Below are 22894 nucleotides of genomic sequence, written 5' to 3' on the forward strand. Positions count from 1 at the left end.
GTAGAAGACTTGGAAAACCGTTATGCTGTGGCAATGGGAATACACATCAAACAAGGTTTAATTTCATGATTACATGAAACCTGATTATCAATGCAAAAACTTTGGCTGGAGAAGTTGAAGCTGACGTTCATGGCGACACTTTGGATGTGATAATTTGACATCATGGATTGTTTTGTGCAAAATTGGAGGTATTTTTGTGCCGCGGCGAGTCAGCAGACCGACTGGCATGCATGCTAGGCTCGACTAGGCCACAATCATGATCATGATGCATTTGAACTGCAATGTATGGTATGATACGCCTAGCCGCGCCTATGGCCGGCTTCATTGCTGTTCAAATACATGTATTAAAGTATTGCAATTTTATTGCGTTGATATAATTCGGAATAATTCGTTTTAAAGTATTTGCTTCCCCATTTCCCATGCGTGGTTGGTCATGTGTCAGTTTTTTATGTTCTACTGAGTACTGTTGCAATATTTTTGCATGCATACCCATGACCGTTTCAAGACTTTGACTGAGAAATTTGCTTTTTGTTTGTTAAGATAAAAATAAAAATAAAATGCAAGAATCATCTTTCCCCACACAATACTTCTTACAAACAAGGTGTTGATATTGGCCCTTTCGATGCAAGACAAAGCACAAATGAAGGAAACAAAACAAAACAATAATGTTTTTAATTTTTTATTCAATTACACATAAGTAATGGCCTATAAAAGACCCCCTAAATATAATAATATTAATATTATTTTAGTCCTGAATACAAAATATAATAAACAAGCATAAAAAAAAAAAAAATCTGATACTGAAAATTTGTTCTGAAACGTTACAATCGTAATTTTCAGTCAAAAATCCACGAGAAATGACTCTTGATACAACTTGGGCATATATTTAAAAAACAGAAACGGCTGCCTGCATCTGGAACTCTTCATATCTGAAAGTTTGAAGGTCTTATTTCATACATCAGAATTATCTGCAAGATTGCAAGATGGCTTTAGGTGACCGTGGCCCTATTGGCCAATGCACAAATTTAGATTTTCTTTCTATTTAAATAATATGTTAAAGCTTATGCCCTGTAGATTACATTCGGTTCTTGAGATATGGCCTGTCAAAATGGTGCGAAACCAAAAAAAAAAATTGGCAACAACTTTCTTTTTATTTTCTATATTTTGACAAGTCCAGTTGCCAGATGATTTTCTAATTACATGCATGAATTATGCAAAGTAAAGATTTCAGATACAATTAAAAGAGCTATAGTACTGAGGCATGGTACATGGCACAGTGACATCGCCCCGATATCTTCATAGTAGAAATCGCCATGGTAGGTTGAATCCACAGCCACGAAAGGTCATTTTATTCCCACCTTATGAGACGCATATAATGAGCCAAGTGACCGGACTAAGGCTACTGACAATAGACGGCGTAATTGATTTCTCGCTGTGTGAGCAAGCTTGTATACGACATTGCGGTCAATGGTTTCCTGTCTCCACTTGAGTGAGTGCCGCTATAGCCTGCTGCGCGCTGTAGTCCATACAGGACCAACGCAATATAAAATTGAGAGTTTTGGTCAAATTTTGAGTTCAAAGCACACGGCCAATTTTCAAAGCGCACGCTAACGACTATAATATCTGTTCAACACGTATTTTCAAGTGTATGAGACCACATCTGGTTTCTTGAGAAAAATTCATTTACGGTAGATATTCATCATTTTCTAACCCAGTATCCGAAGATTTTCGTCTGATATCAAAATCGTGCATAGCAATTCACGTGTATCGATCCCGTGTATTCATTTTAATGTCTCTGCTGCACCAAATAATTATTAGCCAGGCGATGTCGGTGTGCATGGGTAGAACACACACTGTAGGGCCCTACTACAAAATTACGGTTGCGTTTTGGCAAATTTCAATTTGCATAATTAATTAGGGCCACTTATTAGAAAAGTTGATTAGGGCCCTAATTAATTATGCAAATGGAAAATTGCATGGAAAAAGGCATCCATGGGTTTTATATCTTATTTTGTAGCCGATCTGAACATTTTACTTTGTACAATTCTTGCATATATAATTAGAAAATAAGGCCTACCTGACAACATTGCATAACAAAAATAAAAGAAATTTGTTGCCAACTTCTTGGTTTCGCGCCATTTTGACAGGCCATATATTTTGGTAACCGAATATCCGATTAAAATCAAATTTTCAGTCTTGTAATCAGGAGAGAATGGACTCACATATTTCAATCAGACAAAAATCTATATCCAATAGCGTTACCTTAAAGCTAGCATTATAAGTGTCTCCTTAACTAATAACAAAAGGTGCCCACTGCACTGGTATCTTGGAGGCATTGTCTTTTTTAAAGACATTTCTTGTTTTTGCATAAATCGAACAGGAGTAAAAGGATTCACACACAGTCATATATAATAATAATCTATACTATTAAAGAAGATTTTGCCGATAATCGATACTTTGAAGAGGAACTGATCGATTCATCGGTATCATGTAGAGATTATAGATGACAAATAAATTAATAAATAGATAAATAAATAAGTTCTAGCATTTCCAGATGAATGGTAATTGCATAGATAAATAGATAAATTAATAAATATAAATAATTATTTGGATTTATTTGGTGGATCAACCAATGGTGGCCCGTCATTTCGTTTGCCATGCTATAGGCCTCACGCACATTAATACGCACACATGCATAGCAACCCAGCGAACGAGCACGCGTCAACCTCAAGATGCAAAAATGGCAGAGATGGTACGAAAATTGCGACAGTAAATGCTATTACCGTTAGAAGATTTTAAGCAGTTATGTCATCATATTGAGGGGGGTCACCGACCATGGGGGTGGGGCTTGATGTCAGCAGTTTTTCGGCAATTTTCCTGTGGAATTTTCTAAATTTTCAGATCGATCGGAGGCACATGCCTGTCCATATCACGCTACACGCAACTGATTTAAAGGTATGTAAATTTGTAATTTGAAAATAAATTTTGAGTTTTGATGCGTTCGACTATAACTTGAGTAGGCCTAGAGAGGAAGAAAGACAGAGTAGGAGAAATGGAAAGAAAAACCTAACGTAAGAGATGTAGAGAGAAGGAAAAAGACACAGAGAGGGAAAATGAGAAAGAAGTAAAGAAATGATGTGAGCAAAAGTAAAGAGAGATAGAAGGACTGAGAACGAAGGAAAATAAGAAAGAAAGAAATGAAAGGAAAGTAAGGTTTAATGACAAATAAATAAATAAATGGTGGGAAAGGGTAGGAATGAAAGAAAGTGAGGACGGAAGGATGTGTCGAAAAGAGATCAAAGAAAAGAAAGAAAGAAAGAAAGAAAAGAAAAGAAAGAAAGAAAGAAGGAAGGAAAGAAAGAAGTTAAAAAAAGGTATGGCCTACCAAAAATACGCAAAATGGATTTGTGTTTTGGTCAAATTCTAATATGCAAAAACGTGTTATTGGGCTGGTAAAAGCGATACCAATTGCCATAATTACCATTTCCCCCACCCCACCACCTGAAGTTACGCCTATGTAACTCAACTTTCTTGAAACCCAATGTTGCTATAGTATAGGCCTACTTGATGAAACAGAAACAAATTTAAAAGAAAGAACGAACGAAAGAAAGAAAGAAACGGCCACATACATGCGTGCAAAAGTGGAACAAATTAGCAACAAATTAAGCACGAAGACCGCAAAAATGGGCACTTTTTAGTATGGCCAAATATGAGGTTAATCAGAAACCCACATGTACATATGTATACAGGAAAGACAGAAAGAAAGAAAGAAAGACAAAGAAAGAAAGACAGAGAGAAAGAAAGAAAGAAAGACAAAGAAAGACAGACAAAGAAAGAAAGAAAGACAATGACAGAAAGACAGACAGAAAGAAAGACAGAAAGAAAGACAAAGAAAGACAGACAGACAGAAAGAAAGAAAGAAAGCAACAAAGAGAAAGGGTGAGAGAAACGAAAAGAAAGAATGGGAAAGACAAAAAAAGACAGACAGACAGAAAGAAAGAGCTAGAGAGAGAGAAAAAGAAAGAAAGGGAACAAGCAAGAAAATAAAAAGGAGAGAAATGGAACGAAATAAAAGGAAAGCAGTGGTGTGCGCAAAAGGGGGGGGGGGGCAGGCGGGAAGAGATAGAGAGAGCAACTGAAAGAAAAAAGGAAAGACAAAGAAAAAATAAGTTAAAAGGGTGTTTGGTACAAAAAATTACGCAAAAGATTATTATAAGGAAATCGTTTGCAAAATAGAGGCAACAAATTGTACCACATCACTGACCGAGTAGGCCCTAATAATTGAGCTGTTAAATCGATACCAATTGTCATGATTACCATTTTCCATCGTTTATGCTAACCGCTCCCGTTTACTAACCGCTCCCGTTTACTCATCTAGCGGGTACCCGCTAGTAATAATAATAATGAGGCGCTTGTATAGCGCAGAAATACCTTTAAAAGGCCTCCAAGCGCTTTACAAAAATATTCAAGCAATAACAAACACAAAACAAAGTTGAAAAACAATGATGAAACCAGCACTCATAAACTTGACCATACGATAAAACGTGATTTAAAAAGCCAACATAGTATAGGCCCAAAAAATACAATATACATATGACTTAAAAACAACATAAGCGATGGCCACTGACTCCTAAAACAAGTCGCACGGCACTGGTTTGTACCCGTTGAAGCTTAGAAATAGCAGAACTTGTTAGACCAAAGAGCAGACTATTGTTAGCATCAAGTCTGGATGTCACAAATGCATGCACTAAACGTTCTGCCATAGGACGGTCGATGTATTTCCGAATACGGCCAATTCTGGAGATAGCCAGACACGCAGAGCGACACACATTGTTCACTTGCGGTATGAGCGTCATGTACTGGTCAAATAGGACTCCAAGGTTGCGTACTTCTGAAGCAATGTCAACTTCTGAGTCGCCAACTTTGATGGTAGAAATTGGTGTCGGATAAATGCAACACCTCAGTCTTTGAATCGTTCAGAAGCAATCTGTTTTCTGCAGTCCATGCTTTCACGCCTCGAACGGAGTCTTCAAGGCGTTGAAGTTGGCCGTCGCTACTGGGATCCAATACAAGATACAACTGTCTATTATCCGCATAGATCATAGTTTCAACACCATATGACCTAACTTTTTCCTTTTCTTTACGGAGCGCCTCATCATACCAGGGGGCATGAGGTCACAAGGAAACACTCCTTGAAACCTCCGGAGCATGGCAATCTAACAAGTCAGACATGACATTGTCAAATTGAGTACTGAGTGACTCAATGTCATTGGCTGGATCAGTCACGAGGGACGAAGCAGTGATGTCATTATTAAATGCGTTGAGATCGATGTCACATAGTTTGCGAAAACTAAACTGATGTTTGGTGACAGGTGGATGTGATACAGCAAGCTTGCAAATGGCAGCAAAATGGTCAGATGCAAGTGTATCATCAATTGTCAAATCAGAAACGATGAAATCGGAGCTGCACGTAATCACCAAATCTAGCATATCACCGCAGCGATGTGTAGCTTTGTCTACATGCTGATCAAATGAAGCAGAATCAATTACTTCGCGATCATCCAGAACGTCCATATGGAAGTTAAAATCGCCCACTGTTACAAATGGAATAGCAAGGGATGCACATGTCTCCACAAATGCAGAAAATTCATCGAAGAACATCTTCGCTGTGAACTTGTTGACCTTGGATGGATAGGGTCGGTAAATGACGTAAAGCCTTATGGATGAAGATTTCGACGAAATTGTCACATCCATTTGTTCGAAAGATTCGGCCAGAAAAGACGGGTTGATAATGATATCAAATCCTCTGCGCATGAGCACTGCAACACCACCACCCCGTTTCGGACGCGGAACATGATGCATAACATAGTCAGGAAGAGCATTTTTCAAGTCAGAAAGAATTCGATTATCTCTTTCATCACCAGTTAGCTAACTCTCAGTTATCGCTAAAATGTCCACAAGATCAATTATTGCGGAAGCTTTCCTACGCCCTCTAGTGGATTGGGCATTCCAAACAGCAAACTTTGCAGAGGATGTATTTGAATAGTACTTTTTGACACGAATCAGGTTGTGAGGATTTATTGTTTTGGTGGTACTCTTATTTCCAAGAAACTGCTGAGATGGTAATCGATTAGTGACAATCGAGTGGATCCTTCGTCTTAAACGCTTTCCACCTCGTCGCCCACGCTTTGTTTTTCTGACAACGTTCAATCGTTTTAGTTCATTCCACTTGTCTGGAGTGAATGGTTTTGGTTCAATAGTGTTTATCACACCTTTTCGGATAGATAACAAGGTGTCCTTCGAATATGTAAGACGACACATCATGAAAAACACTAAGTAGGTCTACAGTATATGGCTAATGAATTCAACAGTATGTAAACAGAGTGATGCACGAACCGAACAATATGTCGAAAAATACTGGTCAAGACGCAATTCAAAATTATCACAAAGAAGTTCAAACTGGTCACATATTACTCACAAGTTCATAAAAAGTTATAAAATTGTCCACAAAATAGTTAAAACTGCAGTGAAATGCTTGTATAATTGGAGCGAAGTGAAAGTGCAGCTGATCTAGTAGAGCGCCACCATACAAGATATATATATATATATATTGTGAGAGGTTTGGTCTGGACTTTTTTACGACTTGGTTCATCCATTCGTGAAATATTATATATGTGTAAGAAATGAGAACAGATGACAATGTAGCAATGTAATATGATATTTAATCAGAGCTTTCGCCCTCAGGGCTTCATCAAGGATGATATTGGCAAACTGTTAATTGAATAAACAGAGAGAGGATACATAAGTGCCAGGCAATAAACCCATACATTACAGAAAAATATTACAAAATCAAAAAATGAACAGATCAGAAACACTGTTTATGTACAAAGATTCTACAGAAAAGGTATTATATTACAAACTGTTGATGGCAAAAAATAGCAAAAATATGATGCTATAGTGCCTGCATAGAGCCAACAATAAAAAGCAAAATGAGTATGGGAATATATAAAAACCTAAGTAAAATACTAACTTACTGAGAGGAGAGATGCTAAATGTGTGTGATGATGACGGAAATGCGTATAAGACAATAATTAATGTGGAACAAAAACAGAGACAAAAGCAGCGCGAAATGGGAATGAGGGCGTAAAAGGCAGAAACCTATATAGGCCTATATAACTCAATTCATAATGTGATAAAAGCATTTGAAATTGTTCTAATAAAATTTGAAATTTGGAGTCATTACAAAGTATTTATGATTATCTAATGTTAGCATGCATATTTTGCTGTTCTGCAGACATTGTTCACAGCACTCGGATGGATGCCACTGGAGCCTCATTAGATGAACTGAAGAGAAAGGTAAGTAAATTTATACCAAAGACTTTTAGTTTGTAAATAAAATTTGATACATGTGACATGGAGATGTCAAGATAAATTGTGCAGTGTATCAAGGATTTGTACAATTTTAAATGGAAATAACAATTCTTCTGTCCAAAGAGTCAAACTCGCACACAAATACACCAGTACTCATACCTTCACAAACACACCACACCCATCCTGCCACATCCACATATATATATCGTAAAACTCATATGTACATATGTGCTTACGATCAAGCGCTTCTAATACATGCAAACATGAAGAGCCCCATTTACAAAAGTGTAAAGGGTTTTGAGCAAATCATTGATACACATATACGAACAAGTTAACCTGCAAATGTGTGTCTCAACCCCATTAGCTCAGTTGGTATAGCGCTGGACTTTGATATAATTTCATGTTTTCAAAAGCGCTCGATAGTAAGCACATATGCTAACTATCAAGTTTTTACGGTATATTGACAACTGAGGATGTTGACAGACCCTATTGAGGTTTTACTAATCAACTGCAGAAGCACACATTTTAATTTTTTTCTCCTTACCATGGACATAGTAACATTTTATTGTCCATGTGCGGACTGACCCTACACCTGGCAACTGGCGGAAAATGGCGATAGTGTGTTCTTATACTGAGGATATTAGCAGTTACTGTGCATCTACAGTTTCATCATAATGTGTCTTGTTTGTCATGTTCACATAAGCAAACACCCACAGCCCCTATACACATACTCTCACATCAACACACATATGTTGCATACCTCTACTTGCATGCACCCCTACACACACACCCCACAAAACACACTCCCGCATATATATTTGCAACTCAACACATACAAGACACATCTGATCATAACATACATATAAATATCTGTCTGATTATAATACTGCACACAAATCATGTGTTATTTGGTGTAAATTGTGCTGTTCAATTGTGTTAGTATCAATATTTTGCTCTCATATTTTCAATTCCTAGGACGGTATGTGTATCATGTCAGCCAGTGACAAGCTATTAATGTGGAATGTTATTGGTGTACAAGGTTCTCTACTCAACTTCTTTATGGAGCCAGTTTACTTGACTTCTGTCACGTTGGGTAGGTTAACTAACCACTTCAAAAACACACTGATCAGGTGGGGAAAATACAGAGGGGTGCCAGTCCCTTTCAGCCAATTTTAGCTTCTCAGGCCCCACCCACAGTAATTTGACCAGCATTTTTCAAATTCAGGAGCCACTCCTGCTGCTCAACCTGTTCAACATTTTAAAAGTTTTCTAAGAAAGTAAAAGAATGATGATTAAGTGATAGGGTTGTGGCTCAAAATTGTATGAAAAATGATTGATTCATGCAGCAAGGTTATAAATTATGCATGATGCATGGTTAGGGTTTTAAGCGATGCTTGCCACCACCATTCACTGCACCAACGCTGCCTACACTCAGCTCAGGGCTGATAGTCACATATTTCTCTGAACTGAAAGGCCTTGGAAACTACAGCAGTAACATTTGTGTGTTACCTTTCATAATGCTACTGTGACTTCATAAAAATGCAAGTAACTCTGCAATGACAGCAACCTTTTTCAGTCTTGCTAGTATAAAGGCAGCTTGTATGCAAGGTTTAAATCAATTTACTATAAACTATAAATAGTATTGGAGCATGTACATTTTAAAACTGGAATTCCAAACTTTGTTACTTTCAAAGTGTTATAATGGCTGCAGCATTGCCTTAGTGCCTTACACGTTATCAGTTTTCTATTCCATCATACTATTCCTTGAACATTCTGGGCTGTATGGTCTTTTCTTCTTACGGTTGTTTCTTAATTACCATCTGTTCCCCTAAGTTTGTAAGCAACTCCCAACATTTCAATTACATTATTTGTACCTTACAGGTAGCCAGTTTGATCATGGTCACCTATCTCGGGCCGTATGTTGCCGCTTAGACGACTCACTGAATAGTCGGTTACCAGAGGGTTTCCGTGTGCATCATCCATCCCTACTCAGGGTGTCTTGCAGTCCACGTCTTAAGGCTGAAGTACCAGGTGATGGCAGCATTAACTGGTCCTATGCGGATAATCAGTTTGAAGTGGTGGATCCAAAGAGAGGACGGACAACAGACAGGTAATGAGCTATTCCAGTTGAAATCCATACACCCCCAGTGGAAACCATGACCTTTATCTTCCACACAGGGAGTCTGAACTTAAAATGGAATTACCTGTTTTGGTGACTCCCATTTGAGCTTGGGAGGTCTTTCATGAATTCATAATGTGTTTTTAACGAAGAAGCTAGTGTTGGTAGTATTTTAAAGTCCAGTTGCCTTCTTCGCAGTACTGACATTAGTGCATGTTTAGTGCACGTAGTATTATATCGTGAGCATTGACACAAAGAACTGGCGTGTTTACACATGCAATCAAAGGCAGTTAGGCAGTGCATCTGTACCCGTGTGAAGTAACTGCGACAAACTACTGATGTCACTGCCTTGAAGCCATTTGTACTAAAACAGGATTTGATCAAATTAAGCGCAATATGATATAAAATGGCAAGAAATTTGTCAATTGGAAAATAGTCTAATTTCTTCCGATGTAGCCCAAGCATATCCTGTAATGATGTGGTGCACTATCCACCTTGGTCTGGGGCGGACATTTTAAAAATGAATTTAGGAGAGCAGCAACGGCATCACTTGCATTACATTCCAGATATTAAATCTACATCATATGCAAAATTTGAGGAAATTCGCACGAGTCCGTTTTATTTTAGGGCCATTTGTCTAAAACTGGTCTTTACATGTAGCCCTATGGAGAGAGTGCCCGTTGAGGGCGCTTATAACCCCATTTTAGGAACAAAATGTGATTTAAAAAAAAAGCGGACTCGTCTTGAATTTTCTAAAATTTTCAGAGTATGTAGTATGAACATGTAGAAATCTAATCAAGTAGTTGCCCTATCTGCTCTCCTCCAAAAAAATAAAAAGTCCTATACCTCAATGATAATGAAACCTAGGTGTATCCACTATACATGGCTCTACTATAATTGGGTTGTATTAGATTAACCCGAAAGTTACAGGAACTAATCCAATTTAGGGCTTGCATGCTAAACCACACGCTCTGTACAAGAATTCAAATTAGGTCTTGGGTGTATTACAGATTCAAACAAAATAATTAATACAAGATAGACAATCATGATTTGTAATTAGGGATTCAATCATGTTTCACCGTTGTTCATCACCGTTTAACAACGATGCGGCCGCGTCGTCTGCGTGGTTTACTTCGCGAGGACAGCTTTAGCTGCCCGAGCCAAGTAAACCATGCTATAGTAAAAGTGTGAATTCATCACGGATTAACAACGGTTGGCTCCTGTACAAAGGTATAGGAGGAGTTGTTGAATTCAAGCTGAACAACGAACTGAATGTATTGACAAATTTCTACTTTTCTCTCCCTCCAGTTCTCCTGTGAGAACAGGAGCTATTGGTGCTAGTCGGATCTGTAAGGCGTCATTCTTCAGTCGATTTAAAGGAGCAAGAGAGATGGCTCAACGACATGATCTGGCTTACGCTTCTACATATACAGATGCAAAGGTATTTCAAATTGTCATGATAATGATCAGTGTTAGAAATATGCCTCAAAACGTTACAGGCCAGCCGGGCCTGTAACTCTGAAAAGTTACAGGCCAGGGTAAAAAGTTACCAGCCCAAACTTTTTAGAGCTTTTAAACTGGAAATTAAGGGTAGACGTGGTATTATTGGTTGAAGCAGCCAAAAAATTGATTTTCATTATTTAGATTAATTTATTATTAAAAAAATAACACTTTGATGTTTTGCAAAAGTTCAATCTACAAATCATATACTTTGAAAATGTGCTTGATTTGTTGTTGTTAATGAGTTATGTGCATTTTACAAAAGTGTTGTTGTTTCAGTCCTCTTTACATCATAACTCAAGAACCACAGGACCTACAAAAGTATATCTGTGAATTCTTCTACACGCTCGCTATGAAATGATCAATGCAATTTTTGCCAAAGCTCACTATCATTCGCTAGATGCTGTGAACTACCAAATCGCAACAGTTTAAAAAGAAAAACCTAGTAGGCCTAGGTACCACATCCTGTTTTAGTTTTAGAAAAGGACATCTGTGAATATTGAAATGCAATATTTGACAACACCACAGAAAAACACCAGTAGTAAATAGTTATGTTAAAACATTGCATTTTCAGAGCAATATCACGAAAATTGGGGGAAAACAACATATGCAATTATTATGTCTTAATTAATTCTTAATTAATGTGTTTGAATACTTTGAGCTGTAAAAAGTTACCAGCAATTAGACTGCTAGTCAGGTACCAGCAATTAGACTGCTAGTCAGGAAAGTTACCGGCCCAACCAAAAAGTTACAGGCCAATGGCCGGTGGACCGGCCCTATTTTGAACACTGATTATGATGTTATAAATGTCTTGCTTGTGTACTTTTTTTGTTTGTTTGTATGTTGTTTGTTTCACTGTAATGCAAGCAAGCAAAGTTGGGCACCTGTTAGCCAAAATCATATATAATTTTTTCTTCATTTAGTATGTAAAAAATATTTAAAGAAATGTGACCTTTTTTGCTCACACAAGTTATAAATCCAATTTTAAGCAAATGCATTACTTTATTTTCTTGCAGGCTATGAACAAGGGATACAGAGCAGCCAAAGAAAGTGTCCTACAACACTTGAAAAACAAAGGATATGGCAATTGGGTTCATCTCCCTCAAGAAGTGGACAGATTTGTCAAGTAGAGATCTCTACATCATCTGACCTGAAAGAGTTGAACACATGAAAGTCAGCAATTCAACATCATACCTCCTCAATACAGATCCATATCCAATTGAGCATTTTGGTAATACCTTACTTAGCCCAAAAGAGAGAATATGTTATTGACCATGCACAGATCGCCAATGTGCATGCTCGACTATAGTCTGTATATCTTCCTAGAGTCAGTGATTTAGATAATGTTTTGTATTGTATCTCTAAATCTAATGATGAGAAGTATATAAAAGTGTACATTTTCAGAAAGGAAATGATGCAAGGAATCCAACTAGCATATCAGATTCCTGCAAAAAATTAACAGTTCTTAAGAAAATCTCAAAATTTGATTTTACTTTATTTACTTGAGGAAGGTATACAGACTATAGTGGAGTGTGTGCATTGACGATGTGTGTATATGGATGATGATGTGGTCTTGGTTTCTTGACAAAAAATTTAGGGAATTACCCAAATGTTCAATTGGATATGGATCTGGATTGTGAAGATGTTTTATCATATGGCATCCACTTTCAATGGAAAAGACAAGTTATGGGAATTTGCTGCATTTTTTCAACATTGAAAGTTCACATAGTGCTTGTCTTATGCTGTACCATAGTGTTCTCATTTACTAGAGGATGTAAACCATGAGGGATTGGTAATCAGATACATCTCATTTTACGAAAGTATGGGCTCTGCATTTTGCATGCGCTTAGAAGTTGCGACAGATATCAAGGGCTCAGTGCAACAAAGCGTCACTTCCCCTGTGTAATGTGTATCAATGCAATTTTGCTAATATTACTTGGTGGAGCTAATGGAGATTTGTTTCACTGAACCATTGATATATCAGTATACTGGAATCACAACGAAGCAATTTGGCTACATGTAGTTGCAGTTGAATGTGTGACACCATTTGAAATCTACACCCCCTGTGTTGAAGATTAAGGTCATGTCTTCCATAGGGGTGTATAGATTTCAACTTGACTAGCCCATAATACTTCATTTTGTGTTTTGTGTTAACTTGTTGATCTTTTTTATATATAAAAATTACAAAGGTAAAGTAGAAGCCAAAGAGCAAAAACAGATATATCTGATGATTTTTAGAAAAGGGTAAGTTTATTTTAAGATGCATTCCTCGTTATCCATGTGCCTTGTAGTGTGATTAGATTATATGGTATAGAAAAATATGTTTATCGATTTGTAAAAAAAAACTATAAAAAGTAAACTTTTAAAAAGTTGTCAAAAAAATGTGCAGAGCACTTAAAATTTCACTAAGGTTTTAAGGTTTTTCTTTCACTTGTTAATTCAACTGATGTATGAATGCAAGAATTATATAAAAGCATAGTTGTGGGGTCAATACCAGGAAGTGTTGTTGAACTTGTACAAAATAAGACAAACTTGTTTACTTTTTTGTATTTTGTTAGATGTGAAGCAAAAATAAAAGTATTTCAGGAATTTTTATCAACAAAAAGGCAAAAGATAACAAGAACAATAAGAAGTAGTTATTGTTATATGTACATACATCTGCACCATGACAAGAGGACTGAAGTTAGATTTTAAACAGACGATTAATAGATTCTCTGTATAGAGGACGTACTAGGTAATCGCAAGAAGCGTAGTGTTCTTTTTTGTGACATAACTTCCGTCGCTTATCAGAAAAGCAATTGCTGATCTGATCGATAAGTCGTTAACATGCCCCAGCGTCAAGCCACAAGCAGTTGTCTTGAAGGCAACTTTGTCGTTATGTCACTAGCCATGACTGGACACTGGTAGCGATTGTAAAAACGCAACCAGATTGTGATTCCTAGCCATTTTTAAATTGCACGCTGTGACTAGTATGATATTCCCTTAATTACTATTGGGAAGAAAAAGCTGAATTGATGATGATGTAAATCATAGTGTTCAGTTATTTTAACAAGATTGTTAGCTATTGTTTAAAGAATAAAGTGAGGATACGAGGGTACAAACTGCTCTCAAAGTATTTGGGCTCAGGTCAAGGTAAGCTGCCATTATTTTCATTTAACATTTGATCATTGGTAGTATTGAAAAAATATTGAAAATATTTGTTTCTCTCCTTTGTTTCTGTGTATCGTAAAATATGTGTGAGCCAGTGTAAATTGTGTGTAACATTGTAAGATTATATATCTTTTTTTATTTAAGCGTAATTAAGTGGTGCTAATCCAAAAAATAGCTTTGTTTAGTTGATAGTAGTTATTTATTAAAAAATAGAATTATGCAACTTTGGTACGATTATTTACTTGTAATAGTTTATTTTGTTTAGTGAATGTAGATAAATGAATGATGCATAACATGCTCGGCTCGTAGTCTGAATACGTCACACCTGAATTGCATATATGCACTAGTTACAGATTAAGAACCAGCTGAGGTGATAATTTTTTGCTAAACAAACCCACCTATCCCTTATTGTTTGAGCCAGATATTTTGCATCTTCCTTATGTAACCTGTGAAGCAGTGCCGAAACAGTATTTCAAGGGATTGGTGCAAGAGGGCGCAATCTCTAATAGCTGCTAGGTGTCATATTTATATGAGCAATATTCGCTGTCGTATAGTGCACGTTAGAATATTAGAAACTGGCTCACGCTTTCTTTGTTACGAACCACTGATCAAAATGATCACAACACAAAGCCTATGGCATATCAAAATTTGGAACAGGTGTATGAGCCCAGGCTTGGACCAGTAACCAATGGATACTAACGTGCACTATGACAGCGAATAGTGTAAATTTTGACCATTTCAAATGTGTATAGGGCAGCTAAATTATAGGTAGGGCCTTTTTGCCATAACCCTGTGATTTCTTAGTTGTTGTATTGATCACATGTAGAAAGTAGAACTTTGTCATTCTATTTCAATATTTAAAAAAATAGTACAGGTAGGCCTATATGTTAGTTTAGTAGTCTACAGACTTAATTTACCAATAACCATTATTTTGTTTTTTACAACTACAGTGTATGTTAAACAGAAAAATATGGCTATTTAAATGTTAAAAAACAGAGTTCCAAAACAAGTCAGCAATGGCTAATAACAAAGGCTGGTCCTTGGAAAACAATTTGAAAATAATTTATTGAAGATAAGTGCACAGAAAATTTGAAAAGTAAACACAGCATTTTCACCAAACTGTACTATAAAAATCAACAATTTTTGTGATGCATTACATTTCCCATTGGATATGAACGTCTCCATTCATTAAAATTTGAACACTATTCAAGTACGGACAGTTCGGTGAAAATTTTAAGTCCACTTTTCAAATTTTGTGTTCACGTTTCTTGATTTATTTTAAGTTGTTGCTTTCTTACCAACCATTGTTGCCTTGTTTTGGGACTTCGTTCGTCAGCAATTGTTTTTTACATTTTCATGTTTCGTTTTCTAAATGTTTATATGTTCAATATCAACAGCCTTAAATCATAAAAACATTCACATTATACTGTATTGGTAATAGTTCACATATTTTTGAATGTCTGTAATTTTATATTTGCATTATTTGTGGCCTTCCATTCTATGAAAATCTTATCCTACTTTCCAAAGCAGGACAATTCTTGCCAGCTTAAATTTGATAAATGCTGCTTAATTAGTAGCAATGGTTTAGATATCAACTTCAGTACTTATAGTATAGATTTAAAAATAATGTGTTCTGATTAGTTGTCTGTAAAACTTAGCAGTTTGGTTCTTTCTTTAGGGTGAATTAACATTTGTTTTAAGCCGGATGAAACATGTCCTTGTTTGCACTATTATTGATAACAGTCATGGGCAGTGCAAAAATGTTTTTAAATCCAGCATTTATTAGCCATCATGCATTCTGTTGGAGCAGGAAAGTTGAGAAAGATTTTGGTAAATCAATCATGGATGCAGCAAGCCAGTTCTGCAAACAGGGTGACTGAAGAGGTATTTGAAGTGGGTTCAAGTGAACTATTGAAAAGCATCACCACCTCTTAAATGGGATGAGATTTAAATATGGCACATCCTCCTCTCTCAACTTTCGTGGTTGGAGCAAAGTGAGCAGAGCAGGGTTAGCTCGGGGCCTTGCTATAATATAGGTTATCCGTGTTCTATAAGCTGCATATCAGCGACTGCTATACCTTGTTTAGGATTTTCAAAAGAAGTACCTGTATGTGCAACCATGATTGTTTCAAAATAGTCCGCCAAAGTCATGCAAATAACTCCGCGGTGCATTGAATTGGTTTGAATGAGGAATACTACGGAACCATCGCCTTTTGTTAGAAGTCACACGTGAGTAACGTGGATAACCTCTATATGGTTCACAGAGACAATTCGGCTCTTTGAATTTTATTTTGTGATACCATTATGCATTCATATTTTACAGCAATTTATAGCTGGAATTGTATTACAATATCAACATGCCTGCTAAAACATGAATGTATGTAGGGCAATTGTTAACAGGACTTGTTAGGTTTTGGATCAACTTGCCCCATTGGACAAGTTGCTATTGTTCACAACTTGCATGCTAGCTTCTCTCTCAACTTGCCCAACTACTTATGACAACATTTTGTGACGGTTTGTTTGTTTGTTTCAATTTACCACAATATTCAAATTTACATCAAGAAACCTGGGCAACTTGTAGTCATTTTAATTGCAGCTGCCAAATTGGAGTCCTGATTGTAAGCGATGTTTTTAAACTTTCTAGAAAAATGTGTAGTCATAGTTTAATTCAGTTGTATGAATGAATATGCGTATATTATATTTTGTCTTTCAGTAATTTTGATAAGGGGTATGACCAACTCATATTTTGGCACCCCCTGTTAAATATGCAGATGATAATGCTCTGAACAAGAATACAGAGATATTTTCTTTCAACTCCTACATGTATTTGCATGTGCCCTTTCATATATCTCAATTATATAATGCCAAGTGCTGTTGCTATTACACAAGATTCCTGTTGCTGCCAACCCCAGAGGTACACTGCTGCCCAGCTACTTTGTGGCTACTCTAGAAGAGTACCAATCAAGTACCAGTACGTCTACGGTATGTGTGGTTCTGATGTGTGTACCCACACTGGTACCATAAAGTACCAATGAAGTACCTGGGGTGGCAGCAATAGGACTCTGGTAGTGTATTAATAGTGTAATAGGAAAATAAGTTTGGAATATATTATATAATGCCTACTTTTCCCAGGGAGTCAGTTGCATTATGCAGTCAGTGGTGTATGAGTGTCTTGAGCATTTTTATGTTTAGGGTCTTTGTGCATCAGTGAACTTATAAATAAATGGGGTCATTGGAAGATAAGTTTTGAAATAAAATGGTGTATTGGTTGACAATTTGTAAACAAAACTGGGTCTTTTGGTGAAAAAAGTTAAACATTGGTTCTGCAGTGTAATACACATTTAAAGAAAGGTGCATGCCAAAAGGTCCACAATATACTCTATACAATATATAAATGGATGATGCTAATAATTTAGGTGCATATTTTTCAATGTTTTAGACAGGCTTTGTTGAAAAACAAAATAAGACAATCATTATTTTACCTAAGTAGAAAGCAATTACGGTATCAATATCCATCAGAAGGTAATTGATTAATGCTTGTTTGTATCATAAAGTGGCTAACTGGCTATTTGTTTATGTTTATAAGTGCCATCCAAGAAATTTGATAACACAACGAAAATTCTATATTTTTATTTATTGATGAGCATATTATTACTTCAGAAAAAGAAACGTAGCATTCATAATATGTTTATTCACATCTTGAAAACACAAAACAAGCTATTCGTCAGTGACATAGTTAATCAGATTAACTAGCATAGCAATGGATGAATACAATTTTGACTATATCGCCCTGCACTACAACGTTCAAGCGGTACCGATACATTGAACCATAGATGTCAAAGAAAGGCTGATCACTCACACCTGTAAGATTAGTATCTTTGAAAAGAGCAGTATTGTATTCAATTTATGTTTGCTGACATACACAGGTGATTAGTGCAATCTGCTTTTAGTGCAGGGCGATCTATTCAAAAATTGTATTCATCCATTGTTCTGGTAGTTAATCCAATTACAACATCACTTCAACAGCGAATTGAATTCTGTAACTTGTATCAACTTTTTTTTCTACAGATAAAGTAGGTTAGATCAAATCTAAGTTATGTACTTGTAAATCATAAAACTGTATATACTTTATCATTAACATTTTATTTCAATAAAACTATTGTTAAAATTATGTTTTGCTTAACAGATCTCATAAATATAGCTAGTCTTCTAGTTGTACATTTGGGCTATTCCAGTTGAAATCCATACACCACCTATGGAAGACATGACCTTAATCTCCCACACAGGGAGTGTGAATTTCAAACACCCATTCAGGTAACCCCCTTTGCTGGTGGTGTCGTGTCCGAGTCATTTTGCGAAAGAGAAAAATTATAGTTATTGTGTGTGATTAATTGTCTCAACATTTTGTTTCACACTCCTGTATGGGAGATTAATGTCATGTCTTCCATTGAGGGTGTATGGATTTCAACTGGAATAGGCCATTGAACATTGTCAACACGTTTGAACGATTCAAATGATTTAACACATTCTCCTCAAATATCCCTGCATTTCGTCAGCCTGCTACGCTTTTTGCCCAAGTCATTTTGTGTATTTTTGGCCCCCACACATATGTGGGGCTTATGTTATCATCCAGATGGTTGCCTGTTTGTTTCTTGAACCACATTTCGTTCTTTGTTCTCAAAATTACAAAAAATTACTTTGGCAATTAGCATAGCAGGCTGATGATTTAGCACATAGTTTCTGCACATCAACATTTTCAATGAAATGGCAGCACAATGGGCACATTTTCCCTGAAATTATGTCATTTTAGTTCATTTTGTCAAAGTGCCATACGTTTGGCACTTTATTTTAAAACAAAAATGAATTCTGTAATTTTGGCATTTTATTTAACAAAAATTCCTTCAATTGAGCATATTTTCATTTCATGCCGATATTTGGCATATTTAGGCAAAATGTCGGCATGTAGGCAAGTCCAATTGCACGGCCTTTAAAAAATGTAAAGCTGTGACGGTTTTTGCATAAAAGTTCCAGAATAAAATCGACGCATGACATGCCTATTTAAAACAGCAAATACAATGTATATATAATCTCTGGTAATGTTAGAAACATAAAAATAAATAACATCAACTCTCTGGAATTCGATATTTGTTCACAGGAAAAAAAAATTTAAAATGGTTTGGTTACACTCCGAAATGTCATATTCTTTGCTTTTAAATTTCCCTCACTTCGTTTTGCTAGATCTCTTTCTGCTTTCAAATTAACATCTGATTTGCTAAAACTATTCCCTCTTTTATGAGTTCTCATATTAGCGTTGTCCTCCAATCTCAAGGCATAGTAATCCACATTCTCTGGGTCCGTATAGTTATCCATTTTGTCTGCAAATTTTTTGACTCTGCCGGAAAAATTAGCTTGCCGAATTCTCGCTTCATTCAATTCCAAAATTGTTGGTCTTTTTTCTTCTCCAAAAATACTTGGCATAGAATGTTTATTGCTACTAGCCGCTTGCTCTTGTTTGCTTTTCATGAACTGTTTTTCTAATGAAGCTCCTAATAAGGCTACCATTGCAGTCTGTTTAAATGAAACGGAAGATTTAGAACTAAGTTTTGCGTCAGTGGAATGATTAGCATTTGAGCTATGCACATTATTTGTGATTTCTGATGCTTGTTCGAAAACAGAAGGACCGAAATTAGTTCCCTGCGGAACCCCCGTCGTTTCTTTGTGCGTATGGTCGTCGTTAGAGTCCAGTGGATCGTCATTCCCGTCCAAGACAGTATCTGCTCTATTGGCTTCAATTATTGGCATAGTACCAATAGCTGTTTTAGGTCTATTAGTACTAATACGATCTAGATTTGTCGATGACCTAACTGTAGCACTCAAAGTTGACTTTCGGAAAACTCGGGACAAACGAGGTATGGTATCATCTTCAAATCTTGACGGCTCTTCGTCTGATGTCTTGCCGTGTTTTTCTGATGTGGAATGATCGACTTTTACATTGTTTATGTCATTGCCTGTACATGTGTGTGCTGTTGGTACCTTTGGATTGTCATAGGTTTCTTTCTCAACAGACGTGTCTTGAAGTTTATTACTTCTACCTTTCGTCGCAGTGGAGTCCTTGTCTTTCTCAACAGACGTGTCTTGAAGTTTATCACTTTTACCTATCGTTGCAGTTGAGTCCTTTTCTTTCTTAACAGACGTGTCTTGAAGTTTATCACTTCTACCTTTCTTTGCAGCTGTGTCCTGACTTTCCTTACTTCCAGCAACTTTTTCATCTTCCCAAACCGTCACTGGTGTAGCAGCTGGGGTCATCCCACCAAATTTCTTAATTTTGGTTGGTTTTGACTTAGTCTTATCAGGTACTTTCCTACCACTACCGTCTTCCCGACTAGTTGATCTAGTTGCCGGAGCAGATCGTGCGCGACTTTGAAGGTTTCGTAAGTAAGCTGGTGGTAACGTGTCCGAATCACTTCGCGAAAGAGAGAAATTATAGTTATCATGTGTAATTAATTGTCTCAACATTTCTTTGTTTCCAGTCATTCTAGCATGAAAAATCTTGGATCTGTGAAGCTTTTGTTGAAATCTCAAGTTCACCACTCTCTGATTTAATGATATCCGATGGGTGACTCGTTTCTCAGATACGTCCAACATTTGAAGCTCTCTCTGTAAAACCGCGTCAAGTTTCCAGTTGGCAGAATATACAGACTGAGATTTTTCGCCCACAAGGGCGCCCGTCTTTTTACTCATCGTAAATTTGTTTTTCAGCCCAACCATTAAAGATTTAATATTACGTCAGCCTCGAAATTAGCATGGTTGTTGTGATGAATGCAATGCAATTAATATCCGTTGTCTCTTCATCAATTGCTACTCATTCGAACTCCTCATGAGTTGTCGTTTTAATATAAATTCAACGTCCCAACGTCAATTGTATTATCATGATTATAGTCACTCTGTTCTAAAGTCATTTCAGCTTATTCCAATCAACTTTGTCAGTGAGCAACAGCGAATCATAACATCTGTGACGTTTATAGTTATTAAATGATGCATTTATAGTTCCTCGAAATATTCCGCTATACTGAACACAGCTTGACACGTTTTCTGATGATGATGATGATGCCCGTTCGATTTTCATTTCCTCTTAGTACACAATGACATGACAACAGTTCAAGATTATTAGACCTGAACCAGCCTTACTGTAGTTGTGGATCCTCTTCAATCTCAAGTGTAGATAAAAAAAAAACTTCCGTCAGTAAAATTTGATAACATATCCATCAGACGGTAGAAAACCTAACTTGTTGTTTGCAAGCCAGACACAACAGCATTGTGAGTTATTTTAATAATTATGTTAAGGTACATGAAGCAATAATTATTCTCTATAGTTGTTTGTTCGAGTGTCATAATAATCATTACTCACTGACATCAGCTCAATTTCGCATTCCCACAATGCATTACCAAAACATATCAATCATACAATAGATCTGTTGTGCAGAGGGATAAATACAACTGAATATTGATCCCAACGGGATATCGATGAAGCCATCCCTCCTATATAAACATAAGTTTAGATTTTCCTTACGACATGTTCAAAGCTGCTGGTCCAACCATCCGGATGATCCCACCCCCACATTCCGAGTATAGGCCTACTCCAGTTTCAGGACCGTCAAAAAAGGGTATCTTTGAAATAACGTTCGCGTTTTAATCAAAAAAGGGGAATTGTTGAAGGGCGAAAATTCACGAAATCGCAAAAAACTTAAGGGGGCATTGTTTCAGTAAAACATTCGCGAAATGACATTGGTGCAAAAGGGATTGTTTTCAAAGTTCGCCCACGAGCATCGGGGTCGGTAAGCCTATCATAGCGAATGGAAATGTTTTTTAGCATGTTCTATCACAAGTACACGAATATATCGGAATAATAGAAGAGAAGATGTACATCATCTTCTTTTGATTTGCCATATTTCAACAAGCTAAACAGATACTAAGTTCAAGCCTGTTGAGTGTTTTCTGACCGTGAGTGGAGCTACTAGTTAAAGCTACAGGTCTAAAGAAAGAAAGAATAGTTTACCAATCCAAAGTGTTACAATTAAACAAGACAACAAATAAACAAATCCCACCGGCACACAACCCAACGTGGAAAAAAGCAAGGGAATGTGCCGGCATGGGATTCGAACCCACGACTCCGATCACTAGACGGACGGCCGCCTTATCCATTAGGCCACCACCAGCTTCCACTGATAAACGGCTGGGTAGGCCTACTGACACTGGGTCTTAGTCTGGAGTAGGCCCTGCAGCTGGCAATACTCATCAAAATATTAAAATATTTTACAATTGAATAATATTGTTCTCCGTCCTTCACAACGTGCCTCTGTTGTACGAATCGAGTCAAAAATATAATACAATTGTCGCAATGGTTTATGGTGTAGCTGTAACTTAACTTCGTTAAAGTGTCATTTATTAACACAATGCATTAAACATTATAATGGTACAATAATGATGGCCCACTCAGTGATCGATTTTACCAACATGTCCATGGAGATGGTAAATAAATTCAATTGATCGATCATTGGTATCGGAGCATGTCAATATTGACTTCCTTGAACATATTATGTGCAAATATGGTAGGGTTATAGGCCCTACAACTTCTGTTCAAGCTTCTTGAGTCCAGGCCAGGGGTGAAAGTTGATTGATATATTATTTCCGGCAAATTAAGGGAAGGGGTATGAACGTTTGGACAGTATTTATTGTGGGACATTAGAGCACATC

The 22894-nt window shown here is 36.8% G+C and overlaps 2 protein-coding genes across 3 annotated transcripts in view; one reads left to right on the forward strand and one right to left on the reverse strand.

Moving 5' to 3' along the window:
• LOC140158329 (uncharacterized) overlaps nucleotides 1-15010 on the forward strand; it is a 47164-nt gene extending 32154 nt beyond the window's left edge. For both annotated transcript variants that reach the window (XM_072181433.1, XM_072181427.1), the window contains exons 11-15: nucleotides 7295-7356; nucleotides 8347-8464; nucleotides 9253-9481; nucleotides 10799-10931; nucleotides 12007-15010. In XM_072181433.1, the coding sequence (XP_072037534.1) occupies nucleotides 7295-7356; nucleotides 8347-8464; nucleotides 9253-9481; nucleotides 10799-10931; nucleotides 12007-12120 (656 nt within the window). In that variant the 3' untranslated portion in view covers nucleotides 12121-15010. The remainder of the gene's footprint in view (nucleotides 1-7294; nucleotides 7357-8346; nucleotides 8465-9252; nucleotides 9482-10798; nucleotides 10932-12006) is intronic.
• A 4096-nt stretch (nucleotides 15011-19106) lies between these two features.
• Nucleotides 19107-21564, reverse strand: LOC140158346 (uncharacterized). Its single transcript, XM_072181442.1, has one exon. It carries the CDS (start codon nucleotides 20906-20908, stop codon nucleotides 19307-19309), a length of 1602 nt encoding a protein of 533 aa, XP_072037543.1. The 5' UTR covers nucleotides 20909-21564; the 3' UTR covers nucleotides 19107-19306.
• Nucleotides 21565-22894: the final 1330 nt, after the last annotated feature.

Source organism: Amphiura filiformis, chromosome 1 (genome assembly GCF_039555335.1).
Source record: "Amphiura filiformis chromosome 1, Afil_fr2py, whole genome shotgun sequence".
In the NCBI taxonomy this organism is placed as follows: domain Eukaryota; kingdom Metazoa; phylum Echinodermata; class Ophiuroidea; order Amphilepidida; family Amphiuridae; genus Amphiura; species Amphiura filiformis.